The following is a 17,142-nucleotide window of genomic DNA, read 5'->3' on the forward strand; positions in this document are numbered from 1 at the left end:
AGACCGTTGTTATTTGTTCTGCTTGAGTTGGTTGCTTAAAACTTCAGTTTATCCCAATCACAAACTTTTTTCCTACCTTACTTAAGTTACATCTAGACATCTAGATAATGTAGTTTTGGGTTTTATTTGCTGACATTTTGAGATCTCAACCACTGACACTGTTTGTGGCACTGACATTTAAAAAAAATGACCTTCAGAGAACTCAAACTCAAATCTCACATTATGAAGGACTACAACTGTAACATCATAACTAAACAAGGGGTCAACATTGTCTTTTTATAAACAATAATTCACTTAGAATAATCCAAAGATCTCTGTTCAAATAGTGTAAATAGCACAACAATACAGATGTCCTCTATATTGATCACGCAGTATTTTAGGATATTTTAGAAAACATTTTTTTAGATATTTATGAAGAACAATCCCATCCGTTACCATGTAGCATTCTACAATTTCAATTACGCTACGTCTAACATAAGTGGCCCTAGAAATGACAAAATAAGGGGCTTAAAATTCATGTGGAATACCAACTGTGCCTGGTGATTTGGCTTCTTGAGTTTTCCAGTGGTCAGAGGAGCTGTATCAAAATACACTTTAATTACTACAAGCTGATCTACTTCAAGTACCATATTTTGATTCCGATGCAATGTGGAAAAGAATGAGAAAAATGTAGCATTAACATCTATGAGGTGGGTAAGGCCATACCCATCAGGTGATAGTGTTGCATCAGTATGGGCAAGCTGTTCATTTACTTTAAGGCTAATATATCAACAATTAATATCAATACTAGATCTTTGTCACAAGTACTCCAAATCTGTGCCAGCTTTTAATGACTAAAGACAAGCTGTGGTCAAAGATCCTGGTCCAACACCTTAGTCTGGACTTGCATAACGTAATCATATCTGAGCTAATATCAGACGTCAAGTCCTCATAGGAGCAACTCCTGCTTCAAGGACAGAACAATAACTGTTGATTAAAGTCATAATACTTTGATAGAAAGGTCATTTATGATCTGTCTTGGCACCTTTCTTTGTGTTTTATGTTCATTGTTCTCCACTCCGTATGTGCCAGTATAGCATATAAACTACTTTCAAGGAAGAATCATTCAATGGAAACTAGATGTATGAGCGCATTGTCACTGTTTTTTACTGCCCTATTTTATTACACAACTGCCTTTACATTTTGCTTAACTGTGGATGACACAACTGTGTATTGCAAATGTTGAACACAAGCAAACAAAGAAGTGGAACAGTAATATGTTTATCAAATTAAGCCCTAAACTCTGTGGCATAATGCATGTTGACAATATATTTGAAGGCCCAGAAAACAGTTTTCTTTATTTTCGTCTGGAACTGAGATCTATGAATGATTGTTTCTCTAAGTGGATTAGTCAGTGTGTAGTGCTAGGACACAAACACACTGTACACAAGTTTAAAATGATAATAATATCATGAAACATCTTTCATTCATCACCATCATTCATGTTCTTGATGGATTATTTTTCAGCTCTATTGGAACCTGAAAAATATCATATTACATTACATTTACATTACAGTCATTTAGCAGACGCTTTTATCCAAAGCGACTTACAATCAGTAGTATATTGCATATCATTCACCCATTCACACACTGAGAACTACCTTGCTCTCCACTACGCCACAGCCGCCCCATTTGGCACATTTTTTACTTTTTAGCAACATGTTTCAATATATATATTTTATTTACTATCTACTATCTATATGAGCTGTGTTTTATAGCAAAACACTAATATTAATTAAGTAAAGTACTTACATTCCTTTTAACATTTTAAAAGTTAATATGAGAGAAATATTTCTCCTCTGGAGCCTGTATGTATGACAGATTGCGTTATTGTTTAACTAAGGAGTGAACTTTATCTGAGCATCACAATATCAATGTTTAATTTCTTGCTTCAACCTTTCAACTATTTAACATATTCATACGAAACATTGTCCAGTCACATTCTCCACGTTGCCATAGCAGAGCTTTTATGGCTGTGCTCTGGGACACTCTTTCATAAAAGACATAACATATGTCCAACAGTGTATAAACAAATACACCTTGCCGACCTCACTCTTATCTCATGCAAATACTCGAGAACATTGCGACATTTTTCGATATCATGTGTTGTGTATGTATTTTTAGCCTATCAACCACAAAGATTAATTAAGTGTTGACAAAAGTGTGTTTTATTTCAGGACTTGATTCTGGCTAAATATTGGAGATACATTATGTATCATATGAAAGATTGTTCTTTTTAAAACTTTATAACATTAGTTAAAGGAGCAGTGTGTGTCAGATTAAGGGGGTTCATGGAATATAGTATTCACAACTATGTTTTCATTAGCGTGTAATCATTGAAACTAAGAATTGTTTGGTTTTCATTAACTTAAATTTGAGCCGTTTGCGGGTTTTTCACAGAGTTTGCCAAGTTGCACCATGTTTCTCCAGTGGCCTGGAACGGACAAAACCAAAACTGGCACAGGAGAGAGCCTTTTGTGTTTTACATTACCTGAAGGTCACCGTAGACGTATTTAGTTGGTTGCAGTTGCCGACCTCACTGCTACATATCACTAAGTCTACATACTGCTCCTGTAAAGATGACCAAATATTCTAAGTAGACGAAATCAAAAGTCATAAAAGTACATTTTTAACATGTAATCCATGATTTTGTCTGATTACATGAAGAATATAATAATGGACAAGACAAACAGACATGCCAACAGCGTGAGGCTGTGAAAAAGCACTGTAGAGCTTTTAGCAAAATGCTAACATTAGCTAATGATAAGCGGATATAAAGTTCACCATATTTACCACCTGTGCTTTTTTTTCTATGACAAGCAAAGATGTCTGCTGTGAATGAGGCTTTGGAAAGGCTGATGCTGATGAGTATGAGTATTAATGGAAATTTATCAATTAGTTTTTGCGCTATTTTACTCAAAACTACAAATGTCATCCTCATGGTGGAACAAGAGGAAAAGTCAGGCAGTCACCAAAGTCAGTAGGATTCGTCTTCTGGATATATGTTCATAATTAAAATGGCAATCCATCAAATAGTCATTGAGATATTTCATTCTGGACCAAAATGTAGACCAACTAACTCACTCCCCTCTTTTTTATTGCTGTTGTTCCCCATCCCCTATCTATCTGTGTACACAACCCAATAGGAAGCCTCATCCCAGCGTTGAAGATAAGAACATCATTCACGTCACTGTCACATCCACTCTGTCAACAGACCTGCGTCCTCTGGAGGGAGAAAGAGACAACAAGCGAGCTAGAAAGCTAACTAACTAGCTAATAGTTTTGCTGGCCTCCTAAAGAGTTCACTCAGCATCTGTTTTCAGCCAAAAACACTGCTTCAAATTCAGCTCGGGGAATAGTGAGCACTGTTTTACTGCCCGCTCCATACTGAGCGACACAACTCCTTGGTTGCTTAATAAAACTGCGTCACACCGGCAATATTCTTGCTTCAACTTTTATGGTCCTATTACTCATTTTCCAGTACAAAGCCCTTATCAATACTGACTCGTGATGATACACAGAAAGTTCTAAGTTTAGAAAAAAAATCAACAGAAGCTTTTCATCATCCCAGCATTCAATAGAAAATGCAGTCATTTATTGACTGAACAAGTAGGGTTTGGCACTGAATTACGCAGGGTTTGGCTGTGTGCAAAGGTACATCAAGTGGAAAGAAATGGAAAGATAAGCAAATTCATGTTTGAAAGCTAAACACACATGCAGGCACACACTGATGATGAAATGGAAATGAGAATATGAAAAATATTGGGGGGTTATTGTAATCATTAATCACTTGTTCATCTACTTTCTTTAACATGGTTCAGAATATCTACATTTATCTAGGACACTCTAGGATGTCTGCTTTTTAGTCACTTTTCTTCTCCATTTTGTATGTTTGCTCTTGATATGTGAGCTCATAAGCGGAAGTACTGTTGGAATGATTAACTGAATGATTAACTGAGACTGAATAATATATTATTTCACATATTTTCCAAATGGTTTGCTCACGTACATTTTGTTTACATAACCATTAATATGTACTGCGTTAATATTTAAGTAGCAATAATTGTAAATAAATAAAATGCAGGGTGATGTATTGTGTGTTCACTTAAAATACTAGAAATGTGGAGGGGATGTACTTAGCTGGAACAAGTATGTTTTAGTATCATGTTTTAGAGCTGCATCCTGAAACACCAGCTCACAGATCAATTTTATGAGGTCTGATGTGATTTTAAATGAGGGAAAGTAAACCATACAGTCCATTAAGCCCTCATCCTGAAAAAGAAGCTACATTTATTTTAATCCCAGAATGATCTACTGTATGATCCAGGTGGGTGGCACACCTCAGTAGAGCACACTTCCACTAGAAACTGGAGACTTATGAAGCTAAAGTCCATGTTTTCCTGATCGATAAAATGCAGAGACAAAGCCAAACAACTGCTAAAAGGGAGTCATAATTTCGAGTAAAGCATTTAAGCATATTTGAAATGCATTGTGTGTTTGATAACTGAGGCAGCTTCTCACTTCTGGAAGAACACCATCACCACCCAGTGGTGGAATAAATTCAGCCACATTAAGCTTTAGTAATCCACTTATGTTCTTCCAAACACTTATATGCAAAGTATGAACAAATGCCTGCTATGGCGATGAATGGCAAATGACGTGGAGGCATCAAAACAGAATTCAACAGAATCCCCAAACACTTAGAATTTAGTTTCAGTGTAAACATAAAGATGCAATTGACTAATGCATCAACATCTTTTACATAATTACCCATATAAAGGAGGACAGTACCAGGTCTTGATAACAGAATTTTTTATTGTTTTCTCCCTAATCAGTTTTTATTTAAGTACAGTTCTGTGAAACGTGTCACAAGAAGCTGGAAGAACATAAAAATGGAAGATATCATCAGCTACAAAATTTGGCGGTGATAAAAAAAAAGGGGGAAGAAATATAGTAAAATAAAATTTATACAGGGGGTCAGAATTCAGTAAAGTAAGATGTAGTGTTTTGTACATTTTTTGTAAACAATAAGCATATTGAAACAATATGGCAAATTAGATCTGGAGGAGAGAGGAGGTCGAACTGAAGAGACTGAACACTGGTTGGCATAAGACATTTGCAGGAACCCTTAAGCAACAAAGTCTTAATGAGTCACATAAATGTCATGTACACAAAACTAGTCACAAAGAAACATGACATTTTTTTTTATACATACAACAGCATCTCTGCTACATACATCAAACCTTCACTCCTTTATCCTGGTTTACTGTGATATGAGGTATATGCGAGGCAAATCCTTGTTCAGCGCCTCAACCGCTCAGCATGGCAACATATTATTGAAGATATTACAGCATTTCATTCACTCCGCCATGTTTCATGATTGCTTAAAACAACAGGCCATTGGGGCGTAAAGGGGTTCAAAGACTCATTCAGCAGAGTGATATCATTTCCAGCACTCAAGGCCAGTTGTAGCTATGGAAGACAGCGTACTTATTGTTGCCTTTACAAAAAAATTGTACATAAATACATTTTTTAAAAAATCAGCAAGAAATTACATTTAACATTTACTAGACAAGATCTTGCAGCCTGCACTTTTCTCAGGAATAGGCACCCAATTTCTAAACGGGACAAATATGCTCGGTACTGCCAGCACACGTGAAATATCTAACCGCATACAAAATTTTGGGGTCAGCCACCTTTTTGCTCATAATGCATATGGCTGCCTCTCAGTAACAGCTGAAGAGAATACTTGATCACTAAACACATTTTTCATCAAATTCAATAAGAAAGCAAAAGCTTCTAAGTTGGGTAATAAGTCAAATCTATAACTAGAGGTTCGAATTACATTTACAATATCCCGATTAAATGTTACTGTGTTTTAAAACCCCACCCTCCCTCCCAATCTAAACCCTCCCTAAAAAGGACAAAGAGAAATCCCACTTTCACTTAACAACCCCGACAACCCCCCTCCCTCCCACCGTCCCCATATAAACCATGCTACCCAAACAAAGGGTATCCATCCATCATACACCCAGAATATGTTCAACCCAGAGACCTCATCTGCATATGCCCAAACGACAGGTCTCTGTCAAAAAGCCAGTCCATTCCTGATGTTTGAGCTTCTTTGATCCGACGGGTTACTTTACGCAATGTAAGAAAACGGCTCAAAGTGCTAACTGGATTCTTTTAAAGAAATAAGAGAACTGAGGAAGAAGCGGAGGGCGGGAAAAGGGGAAGGCCATTCTATCGCTGCCCAACAGCAACCTCTATTGGCCAAAGAAAAGCCCCAACATCACTTTTGTTCTCCAGAAATATACCAAGGACAACATTTACCCCCGAACCAGCCCTCATTCTTCCTCGACTTCAACTGGCAGTTCCCCAGAATGATTAAATCTGTTATTTTACATTAATATATATTCTTATAAATATATATAGATATTTATATATATGGCCCTTATTGAAGAAAACATGAGTTTCACATTGACACGTAAGTACCATAATCTCTATATAGCCAAGTAGAAAGTGTTTTCAGTGCTCAAGTGAGCTGGCAGCAGTCTGTTTATGTCACACTCATTCAACAAGTAATAAAACATAAGAAAATCCTCTTTGAAGTCGCAAACTTCAACTTCTGAATAGAGCGCTCACTGCACCTCGTAGGCTTCTCCTTTTCCACTTTTTCCTGAGTAATACTTTAAACCTTGTAACAGACAACTTTTTTTTTTGCTATTTCAACTCTGGGCTATTCCCTGCCATCGTGGTTGTTTTCATTATTATTTTACAATTGTAAAGTTGATTGCTCAAACATCTCAGCTCATTGTAAAAGAAATATGTCCCGTACTACGCTACACTTATTTAAAAAGTACTTTCAGTTCATGATTATGACCAGACCTAATGCCACTAATATGACAAGAATAAACAGTAAATACATATTTAACTTAAAAATAACAGATACTTTAAAAAAAGAAATTGCATTTGCAGGAAGCCCTGTGGGCTTATTGTGGGGAGAGGAGTGGGCACAAAAAACAGCATCAGTATAATTACAAAGATGTCACTTAAAAAAATAACAATAATAATAATAATAATAATAATAATAATAATAAAATAGGAGCACTAAAAAATTTAAATGAGAACACCAATTTAACGCGTGTTCTCTCCCTCTCAGGCTCTCATCTGTAGCTTTGGCTTGTTGTAGTTTTGGAACCTGTACTTAATGGCTCATTGACATCAGATAACAAACTACTATACCCTGAGAATTCAGACACAGGCGTCCGTATCCTGTGATCCACCTCCCCGCTAGAGTCAGTGCCATAGGACAGGCCACGGCCATCTGACTTGAACTGGGAGCCAAAGGCCTGGGCAAAGTTCTCTATCTGGTAGGAAGACTTGGAAGAGTCCAGAGAGGCCAAATCCTGCGAGGGGGCCAGCGGGTAAACCACCGTACCGTTCTTGATCGGAGCGTGGACCTTCTGGCTGCTCAGGTCAGATGGGCTGATCTGGTAGGAGGAAGGGGGAGTGGAGGAGTGCTGCTTCTCCATCTGGTCGGTGAGCTCCTGAGAAGGGGTGAGCTGCTGGTGTGGTGAGGCCTCCAGGCCGCCCAGGTGGAAGCTGTGCTGTGGTGAGGAGCTCGTCAGCATTGCAAAGTGGGACTTTGGCACAGAGGAGGGCAGCGAAGGCGAGGCCACCGACTGGCCGAACCCACACTCCATTGGGGACGTAGTGTAAATGTTCTTGTCAGCGTAGAGGGGATTTCCCGGGTGGGAACTGGTGAACGGTCCTGAGGCGGGCGGCCCGAGGCCCAGAGGGAAGCTGGCACTGTGGCTGGTGCGCTCCAAAGCCTGCAGCAGGAAGCGAGAGTATTCGTGCATCATGACAGTCTTGTCTCCAGACGGGCTGGAGGTGTCGTTGTTGTGGCCGATGTCAGAGCAGTCACCTGAGGCGGGGTGCAGCCCCACGTGATGGTCACTGATGTCAAAGTGAACGTCATGGTGCGAGCCGTCGGGTTTCTGGGTGTAGTGGTCGAGGAGGCTCTGCAGCACCTCATCTGGGATCCCGGACTTGTCCAGGCTCAGAGGTGCGTCACTGTCCATCACGCTGGAAACGACGCCCTGAATGACAGACTGCTGGGAAGACAAGTGACCGACGCCGACATCATATTCACTGCTGGTTCCTCCAGACACCACCGGCCCTGATGAGTTTGCATTGTTTGCTGCGTTTAGGTAGCGTCGTTTCTTGATGAACTGCATGGCGTCGTCGTAGTTGCTGCTGGTGGGCCCTACTTTGGCCCCGTTACTGTGCATGAGGCCGAGACCGTCCATGCCCTCGCTCTGCTCCAACGAGCCCGCTTTGGCCTGACCCAGAACCGCTTTATCCAGGCTCTTACGATTAGCCTTCTTGAACGCCATCTTTGGGGCCCGGCCGTGGTGGCCCTGCTGCATGCTGGGTCCTGGCTCAGTAGAGGAAGATACCGTTTGATTCTCCATTGAGTAATCATGGATGCTGTAGCCTTCAGGTACAGCCCCATGAATATGCGGTACCCTCAACCCTCCTGCATCCCCCTTCTTCTTCTTGCCTCCCTCCCCAGCATTTTTGGACCTTCCCCTCTTTCTCCCAGTACTCCCAACATTTCCCTGAGTGATTCCATAGCTGCCATGTCCCAAGTCTACACAACCCAGGTCCATCATCCCAGGATCAAGCCCCTTCTTTATGGCTTCTCCACAGGTTCGCTTGTGCTTAAGCAGTCGGTCTGTCCTAGAAAAATACTGAAGGGAATAAAACCAAATGTCGTTTTAAAGTTTTTGCTATGTAAATGATCGCATTAGATAAATCAGGATACGAAGCAGCTCACTGACCTGTTGGCAGGTCTCACATCTGTACGGCTTTTCTCCGCTGTGAGTCCTCTTGTGCCTCTCCATGTGGTACTTCTGAATGAAACGCATGTTACACTGGTCACAGCTGAATGGCTTCTCTCCTGCATTACAAAAACAGCAACGCTCAAGGTTAGTGGTCATTAGAAGCACAAAATGGCACGCAGATTAAATCAGATACGACACGGCTGGTTGTCTTTAAACACTCACCACTGTGGATTTTCTCGTGCCGCTGGAGAAGGTATTTCTGAATGAAACTCATGTTGCACTGATTGCATCTGAAGGGTCTTTCACCTGACACAAAACCACAGAGATTTATACAGTTACAATGTCATTCGATCACTATGCCCACTCTTTACCAAAAGCGGTATGTGTTGAATTGCTATTGCAATGGATTGCATTGTACATCACAGATGTTCAACTCATTGTGTTCATCCCTTTCTGAAATAGTCTTTTGGTCCATCAACATTGACTATACAGAAACTGTTCATTATTTTGGTGCATGAAAAACTTTGAATGCGTTTCTATTAATTCAACAGGGACTGAGATTAGAAAACCTTCTTACATAATCTATGTAATTTGATTGCTATAAAAATGTTTGTACAGTACTTGTTACATGTACATTTGTCAAGAAGTTGGGAATAGAGCACAAATTTTTGATTTTCCATGCAGCAGCTGCTTTTACCATTTTGGAAGCCAAAGAATGTGATGAATCTTACTTGACCTCTGGCTGATATTCTACTTTGAAAATTAATGTTCTAAAATTTTCGGTTTTGTGATGACAGCAATTATCACGTCACAGCTAATCATTCAGATACATTACACAAATGGAATGGAAAAGATGAGATTAAATATACAAGAGTGATTCTCAAATAAGGACAGCAATCCTGGGTCGAGTCAGAAGGAGGAAGGAGTCGGGTTTAAAATTTGGGACAAAACAAAAAATAACATGCGAAGATTCATCAAGGTTGCAAATATGTAGCTACTTATTTATAGAGGTTTTGTTTTTTTGTTTTTTTAAACGCTTTACCTATAATTATGAGCAATATATTATTTCCTACTCTGGGCAATACATTACAGCTCACCTGCAGAGCAGCTGCCCCATCAGACTACTTTAGCCTCATGTTTTACATTTCACGTTTGAGTGCCTGCGTTCATCTTCTGTTATCTGAAAACCGTGGACGGGAGTAGAGGAGGTTTTACCAGCAGTAGTTTTGCTGACTTAACTAACATTCAGCACTGCAGCCGAGAGCGTCGGAGCAGACAACACAAATGAGTTGCGATACTCCAGGTTGTGCTGCCCTCAGTTTCCATCAGAGCATTGTCATTTTGACAAGACACTGTTTGTTAAAGCTTACAGTTATCCGATGATGCAGTAAAAAACAGGGCAGTGATTCGGCTCCTCGACTGATGATTTTAATGGATGTTTAGGGGGAAGTCCTACCCATCTGTGTTGCTAGAGGCCAGGGATCATCTCAAACAACCTAAATCTTTTCCAAAAAGCTGTGTTTACTTCAGAACTCTTATCTTATATAAAAGTACACTGAGAAATACCTGAAGACAATGTTGGTAAAAAGCACAAGCAGTAATGATAACACTGGTTTTAGTTTCTTCAGATGGCATAGTAATGACCAACGTTTTCTATGTGTGCTATTATCAAAAAAGGGTATCTCTCGACATCAAGAAACACATGAAAGAGACAATATGAGCATCATAGTGGACATGTGGACGCTTCAATACCTGTGTGGATGAGAACGTGTCTGCGTAAGTGATAGGAGCTTCTGAAAGATGCAGCGCAGTGTTCACAGATGTGAGGCTTGTTTCCCGGCGACCGGCTGTCTCCATCTGCATCCAGCATCATTGATTGCTGTGGAACAATAGCAGAGAAACACAGATGTCAGATTCAGTCGGCTATCTTCCAAATCATCGGAATTTAATGTAAGGATCAGTTCATATTGTTCATGTAGACTAGAATCGATATGTATGATGAGCACTATGCAAGCTTTTAAAAACACCTCAAAACAGTCAAAATGACACATTACACATCTTAAGTGATATAAATGAGTCTATGGGATATGATTAACGCATTACTCTACAGTTAAGGCTAATTACTTTGTTTTTATTTGACAAAGACAGGAATGTATGGGTATTTTATTTTGAATATTAAAAGAACACATTCATATTCTTTTCTTTGTCTTCAGAAATAATCGCTTATGTGCAAGTATGATGGTAAGGACTTAATATGGCAAAGTATGAAAACATTCACAGATATATAGAAATGACAAACCTTTGCCTCGCTTCTCTTCTTTCTTTGTTTACCCTCCTGTCCATCACCATTTGACCTTCGACCTTTTCTCCCAGTGGGCTCCTTTCCTAACTGACTCGGCAGCTGTGAGGATGACAAAGGGAGAGGGCCGTGAGAGTGAGCCACGACAGGGAAATTACTTGATTGAAGGTTAAGGGCCTTCAGTCTTAGAACCATCAGCGTACAAGACTGTTTGTTGCTAATGTAAACAAACAAAACACATGGACAATGTCTAGTGATTGATTGTTGGAAACTCGTTTTGCAAGATGTGGTTTTAGTTGGGGAAATAACATTTCCCGAAATGTTTGCTCTTTGCCTGAGCAGCCTGTCATTTAATGTTATTCTTCTTTCCCCCCCAATTTCTCACAGAACACATTGCATAGTAAACTTATTCTAAAGTGTAACTTTTCACTAATCTTTATCACAAAACAATCTGTGTGGGGTATTTATTCAAGAAGGAAGAAAATGTGCTCCTGATTCACCCTTAATTATTTCCATTTACCTACTAGCACTACCCTCTCTTTTCCAGGGAACATGTCATATGGAGATTGAAGGGGTGAATGTGGGCACACCTGCTGTTTCAAAATCAGCCCAATGTTCAGGGTAAAAACTGGAGTTAGAATGAGCCTAACCAAAATGAAATAAGGTTTGGCTTTAACGGGTAAAACCTCCTACTTACTCACAAAAAGGGGAATCAGCGTAATAATAAGTGCAACAATTTGGGACCACGACAAAAATACAGACCGTAGGGCAAATTTCATCCACATAGCTCTACTAAGATTAAAAAAAATAAGAGAGCCAGACGGAACAATCTATGTGTTGGCTCCTTGTGTTGTGTTGAAATAATATCCTAAACATAAAATTGTCCTTGAGTAGTGAATAAAAAAAATAAAAAATCTGGGACAATAAAGACAATAATTAATTTTGTTTTCCAAAAGCCCTGATGACCTCTGATGCCTGGCTATTGTTAGAAGCGTTTGGTTGTGTGTATTTCTATTTGAATGAGCACAAAAGACGTCTGAAATGAAGTGCAAGCTCAAACAAGACAGCTGTGTCCTTGCCAGGACGTTTTCATTCATGCTGAGGCTGGATGACATCACCCTTCTACCCAGAAAGAGAATCAGAGGGAGGGGGTGGGTGTGTCTCATTTATATTTTGCTTCGCAAGTAGTCGGTAGATTTATGTCACCATAAACAGTTTCACACAAGCTCCTCCCCTGCACCCATCCTCTCCCAGGCTCCTCCTTCTTAGGCTTTTGAAATATCAGCTGCTTAAAAACACAGTAGCTGTGTTTTTGTGGGACAAACTAACCTAAAATTATTCCGAATGAATAGATTTCGCTAGATTTTTAAAATGAGAGATATATACGCCCCGATTTGTCGGGGCGTATCTATAGATATATCTCTCATTTATTTATTATATATATATATATATCTTATGTTTGATACTAAATTAGTCATATTAACCAAACGTAACTATTTGCACAACAATACACAAAAGGAAAAGCCTATAACAGGCGTTCGTATAGCTTTTTAAGGGTAAAATTCATGTGCTTTCAAGGTACCTACCTACACCAAAAATGTCAAGACTCCCAAAGGCTCCATCGCTATATATAAATTGTTACTATAACCACAACATAACCGAGAGCAGCCAATTTAAAACACTCTTGTCTATAAACTACCAAATGTAACGTTAATAGGGTCCTGAACATAAATATTGAAGTAATATTCCAGGACAACCTATGATTTCAAACACATTTTAGTTTTGCTTTAATTTCCAATCGGTTTCAATGACTGGAAAATTGGTCAACTGTTCTTCAAGATGCGCGGGAACCCTAAAAGAATACGATTGTGTTTAAATTATAATCACTCAATTAAGGCCGTAAATTACCATAATTTTAATCATGAAATAATCTGCTAAATATATATTTTTTATGAATCAATTAGTTGGCTGGTGTATACAAAGCCAATAAATAGTTTTAAAAAATGTCCTGTTTTGTGTAACTAACAGTTAAAAACCCAAAGACACTCAGTTAACAATGATATAGCAAAAAGAAGCAGCAAGTCCTTACACTGAAAAAGCTGCAACATAAGAATGTCTGGAGTTTTTGAGGGAAAATACACTTTTTTCAATTAATGAATTAGAAAGATATTTGGCGATTTATTTTTTCTGTCCATCGATTAATCAACTTAATTGACTATTTGTTTCAGCTCTAAGCTCGAGCACAGCCATTTTCCTACCAGTGGTACTTACATTGCCCATGTTGAGGTCATGCACCAGCAGGCTCTGGTTGTTGCTGACTGTCACCTCCAGCAGCTCTGTGCTCTTCCCCAGCCCTCCGGGGTAAACCGGCAGGCGATAATCGTGCTCTGACAGCTTTTCCTGCTTGATGCCCATGGAGTGAACATAGTCTCCCAGCCCCGAACACCCCATGCGGCCACCCTGGTTGCCCATGCTGCAGTCAGGCGAGTCACGCTCCTTCTTCAAGATCATTTCTTGAGGTGGAAGGTCCTGCATGACGGAGTGGGCGGCCAGCCGGGTGAAGCTGGTCACTGGAGGGAGGTGGCTGAACATTAACATGCCGGAGCCATAATTTGAGTCCATGCCCCCGTTGGAGCGCAGGTATTCATTGCCTAGTTTGTCTTGAACGATGTTCATGGTGGATGCCGGCGGTCAGGATAATTATGGGCTGGCAATCAGTGTCTTCCTGTGAGAAATAAAATAAAAGCAGAAGTCAACGTTAAAACAGAAATTAGTTTAAGGGAGGCACTATAACTAGCAAAACAGACAAATAATAGACAACAGATAACAATTACAGAGCCAGTTAATCTCAGTCTTCAGGAATCAGCGCCAAGGCCTCTGATCTAACAACTGGGTGCTTAGTCGGATTAAAACCCACTGTTTATGGGTCAAGAAAAAGGGCTGCAGTCTGGCACCATGACATGTGGAAACAAGCAAAACAGACAAAACTGGGTGTATAGTGTACACAGTTCTCTCTGGTTGATTACAGTGTGTTTGTACAGTATTTCACAGGGTAAAAAGGTCACTGGCTGCAATGCTAGACACAACATGAGCTGAGGAATGAGAGGATTGAAGTAGTGTTAATCTGTTTGATGGGCCTGTCTGACCCAGTCATCCTATTTGCATGAGCTTATCTGCCAATGAGAGTGCCCAGACTGCATTAGAGAGACTGGTGTAATTACGCAGTTGCTGGATAAACAAATGCATATTTTGTAATCGCTCTGAGCGTGATGTCTGACGTAGACTTTTGATAAGATGTTATGAAGTGTTCACATCAAAATGAAATATGATTAGATTTGATGAATACAAATGATAAAGTTTGGCAAATTTTGGAAAAGGTGTATTTTTTTTAAGTATAATTGTTTTGCATTTATCCCTTAAGTTACAATATGATGTATAACAGATAATAATTACATTTTCTACAATTGTCTTTGGTCGCTCCTTGAACGAGCCATCCAGCTAATGAGTGCTACCTGAATGCAGCCAAATGCCTTCAGCTCTGATGTGAGCTAGCAGCAATAACCTACTCAGCTAACACAAAGACAACTTTTAATAGATGAAACCACACTTCAACCACTCCGACTGACTTCAGCTTTCTCAAATGTGTTCAATTACACAAACAGGTGTGGAGAGGACCCTTGATCTGCGTTTATATTTATATATATATATACATACACACACATATATATAAACTACCGAGCTTGTTCGCTAAGCAATTAACGTTAGCCACCTAGCTAGCCATTTGGCTAACCACTCTTGCGGGGCCCTTCTTCTTTGTGATGCAGGATCAGGCAATAATTAATATGGCCATGCAATAAGAGCAGCAGACCTGAGCCTGATAAACACCAATAAACCAGCAATTATGAACAGAACAAAAACACACAAAGCATGAGAAAAGGCTGTGCTTTTTAAGACAAGTAAGAAAAGTTAGTTCTGTACTTGTTTTTAGTTGAAATTAAAGAATTAGTAGCAGATTGCACCGCACACTGGCGTTACACAAGACGTGAAATCAGCGAGCAGCAGAAATGATCAAGGACGAACGCTGCTTAGCGCCTGAAGAATAAAACTAATCAACCCGACTAGTCCTGCATCGCTTGTGCTTATTCAAAGCTGTTATTCGCCAAGTTGTTGGGTTTTCGTTTCCTGTACTGCGAGCCGACTGTAGGTGATAGAGCGACAACGCAAGCGTGACCCATAACAAACGGCCCATACAACTCCAGCGAACAATGATGCTCGTCCGGGCTAGCCGAGACGGCTAACTTAGCAGCTAACTAGCGGTAACGCTGGTGCGCCGCGCTTTGTTGTCTGTCCCGTGCGAGGAGTTAAACCGCTACGGCGGCCGCCTCTGCCCCCAAAGTTGGATTTTATGAATTGATCTTACCGGTGCAGGACCATGACCTGCTATTTTGGCTCGTGTAGTTCACCCTCAGCTGTCCGTTTCAATATCTAAAGCCAAAACATTGTTCTCCCGCAGCTGCTGGGTTCTTCCATCTTGCCTCGCCGCAAAGGATTCTGGGTCCTGCAGGCGGACGCGTCCTGAGAGAGAGAGAAATTAAAAAAAAATCATATCATTTTTCATTATTAAGGAAATTAAAGAAATCTTTTCAGGAATCCTGAAAAACAGATATTGATTTATTTATAAAAATACATTGTACAAATAATTAATTTTCATTTGACCATTTCATGGTTATTCGATGGGTTAAATGTCCTGCTTTTTATGCAATTCTTGCATTTCAATCTGCAAAGTTTGGCGTGTAAGGTGTAAAATGGAGGGATCGAAAGCAATTGCAAAATCTTAACATACCTTACTCAGATTCTTCATCAGATTCTAATATAAGATCGTTAAACAGATCCTTTTCTGGAATGCCATAATGCCACAAATTCCTCAACGTGTATTTTATCTTATATAAAGTTTAATTCTAGTTTAGTATAGTATTTGAGTAAATGCACTTAGTTGCACCATCAAGCACATGTTACAGCAAATCACATTGAGCATAGTGTTTTTGCATATTAAAAAACAATAACTAATGGTCACTTTCTTTTGTAACTGCCTTGTTTTGGTGTGTTTAGTTTAGCAATGTTAATGTAGGCTGCAATCTTTTTGTTTTTTTGTTCACTAATAACCTGAACATAGTCATTCATTTCAGCCATTAATGAGAAAAGGAAGAAAAAACCAACTCCTTCAAAAAATGAATATTGCTTAATTGTTCAAACCAGTATCAGACCAGTCGTTCAGATGATCATGACAGATGTATTCGGATGTGAAGCTCTTAGAACGGCCAGGTGAATGACTATGTTTACATCTAAGAGCACATCAGAGTCAGGCCTCACACCCCCACTCCTAATTACATTTGCTAATGAAACAATTAATTCAGAAAGCAGAGCATAATTGAAATGCAGACAGTAAAGTAATGCAAAAAAAGGTCAGTGAGTGCATTTTTTATGTCCCTTCTCCTTTCATATCATCCATGATGACAACCCACACAGCTGACAGTGATATCTTTGAAAGCACTCTCATCTTGGAGTGTTTAAATATGTATGATGGTCGACTGATGAACTGAGTCTAGTTCAAGGTTAATATTTTCATCATCTTAGAATGCAAACCAATCAACAGATTTTAAGCAAGTTATATTTTACCATTGTTAGATTGCTAATATTATTTAAGTTATATTTTATCTTATACAGCATCTTTAGGGATTATTTGGAAATTTTAAGATTTGAACATCCTTAACTGTACAAATAACATTTGAAACACTTTTCTGTTTGTGTCTTGGCTGGATTTGATGAAGTGTTTCTGAAATCCAAACATGCATGGCTTTTAAAAGTAAATAAAGGTATTCATGTTTGCACTTTGTAAGCAAACAATTGCCTATGTCCAAATATGTGAGACAAAGAGCAACATTATAATTCATT

General features: G+C 39.4%; 1 protein-coding gene across 1 annotated transcript; it reads right to left on the bottom strand.

Moving 5' to 3' along the window:
• Positions 1 to 6,027: 6,027 nt before the first annotated feature.
• On the bottom strand, positions 6,028 to 15,731 carry znf281a (zinc finger protein 281a). Its single transcript, XM_054607301.1, has 7 exons — positions 15,611 to 15,731; positions 13,462 to 13,915; positions 11,191 to 11,292; positions 10,644 to 10,770; positions 9,114 to 9,197; positions 8,889 to 9,007; positions 6,028 to 8,798 (listed from the first exon to the last, which is right to left on the bottom strand). Exons 2-7 carry the CDS (start codon positions 13,864 to 13,866, stop codon positions 7,206 to 7,208), a joined length of 2,430 nt encoding a protein of 809 aa, XP_054463276.1. The 5' UTR covers positions 13,867 to 13,915; positions 15,611 to 15,731; the 3' UTR covers positions 6,028 to 7,205.
• Positions 15,732 to 17,142: the final 1,411 nt, after the last annotated feature.

This window comes from Anoplopoma fimbria, chromosome 11 (genome assembly GCF_027596085.1).
Source record: "Anoplopoma fimbria isolate UVic2021 breed Golden Eagle Sablefish chromosome 11, Afim_UVic_2022, whole genome shotgun sequence".
Classification (NCBI taxonomy): Eukaryota; Metazoa; Chordata; class Actinopteri; order Perciformes; family Anoplopomatidae; genus Anoplopoma; species Anoplopoma fimbria.

What these genes read in the sequence shown, in the direction of transcription:
- znf281a (XM_054607301.1), bottom strand. Translation starts at nt 13,866, where the DNA reads ATGAACATCGTTCAAGACAAACTAGGCAATGAATACCTGCGCTCCAAC. An exon ending in AGAAGAGAAGCGAGGCAAAG is followed by an intron (nt 10,771 to 11,190) that starts GTTTGTCATTTC and finishes ATTGTTCCACAG; the next exon opens with CAATCAATGATGCTGGATGC. An exon ending in GCACGAGAAAATCCACAGTG is followed by an intron (nt 9,008 to 9,113) that starts GTGAGTGTTTAA and finishes TTTGTAATGCAG; the next exon opens with GAGAGAAGCCATTCAGCTGT.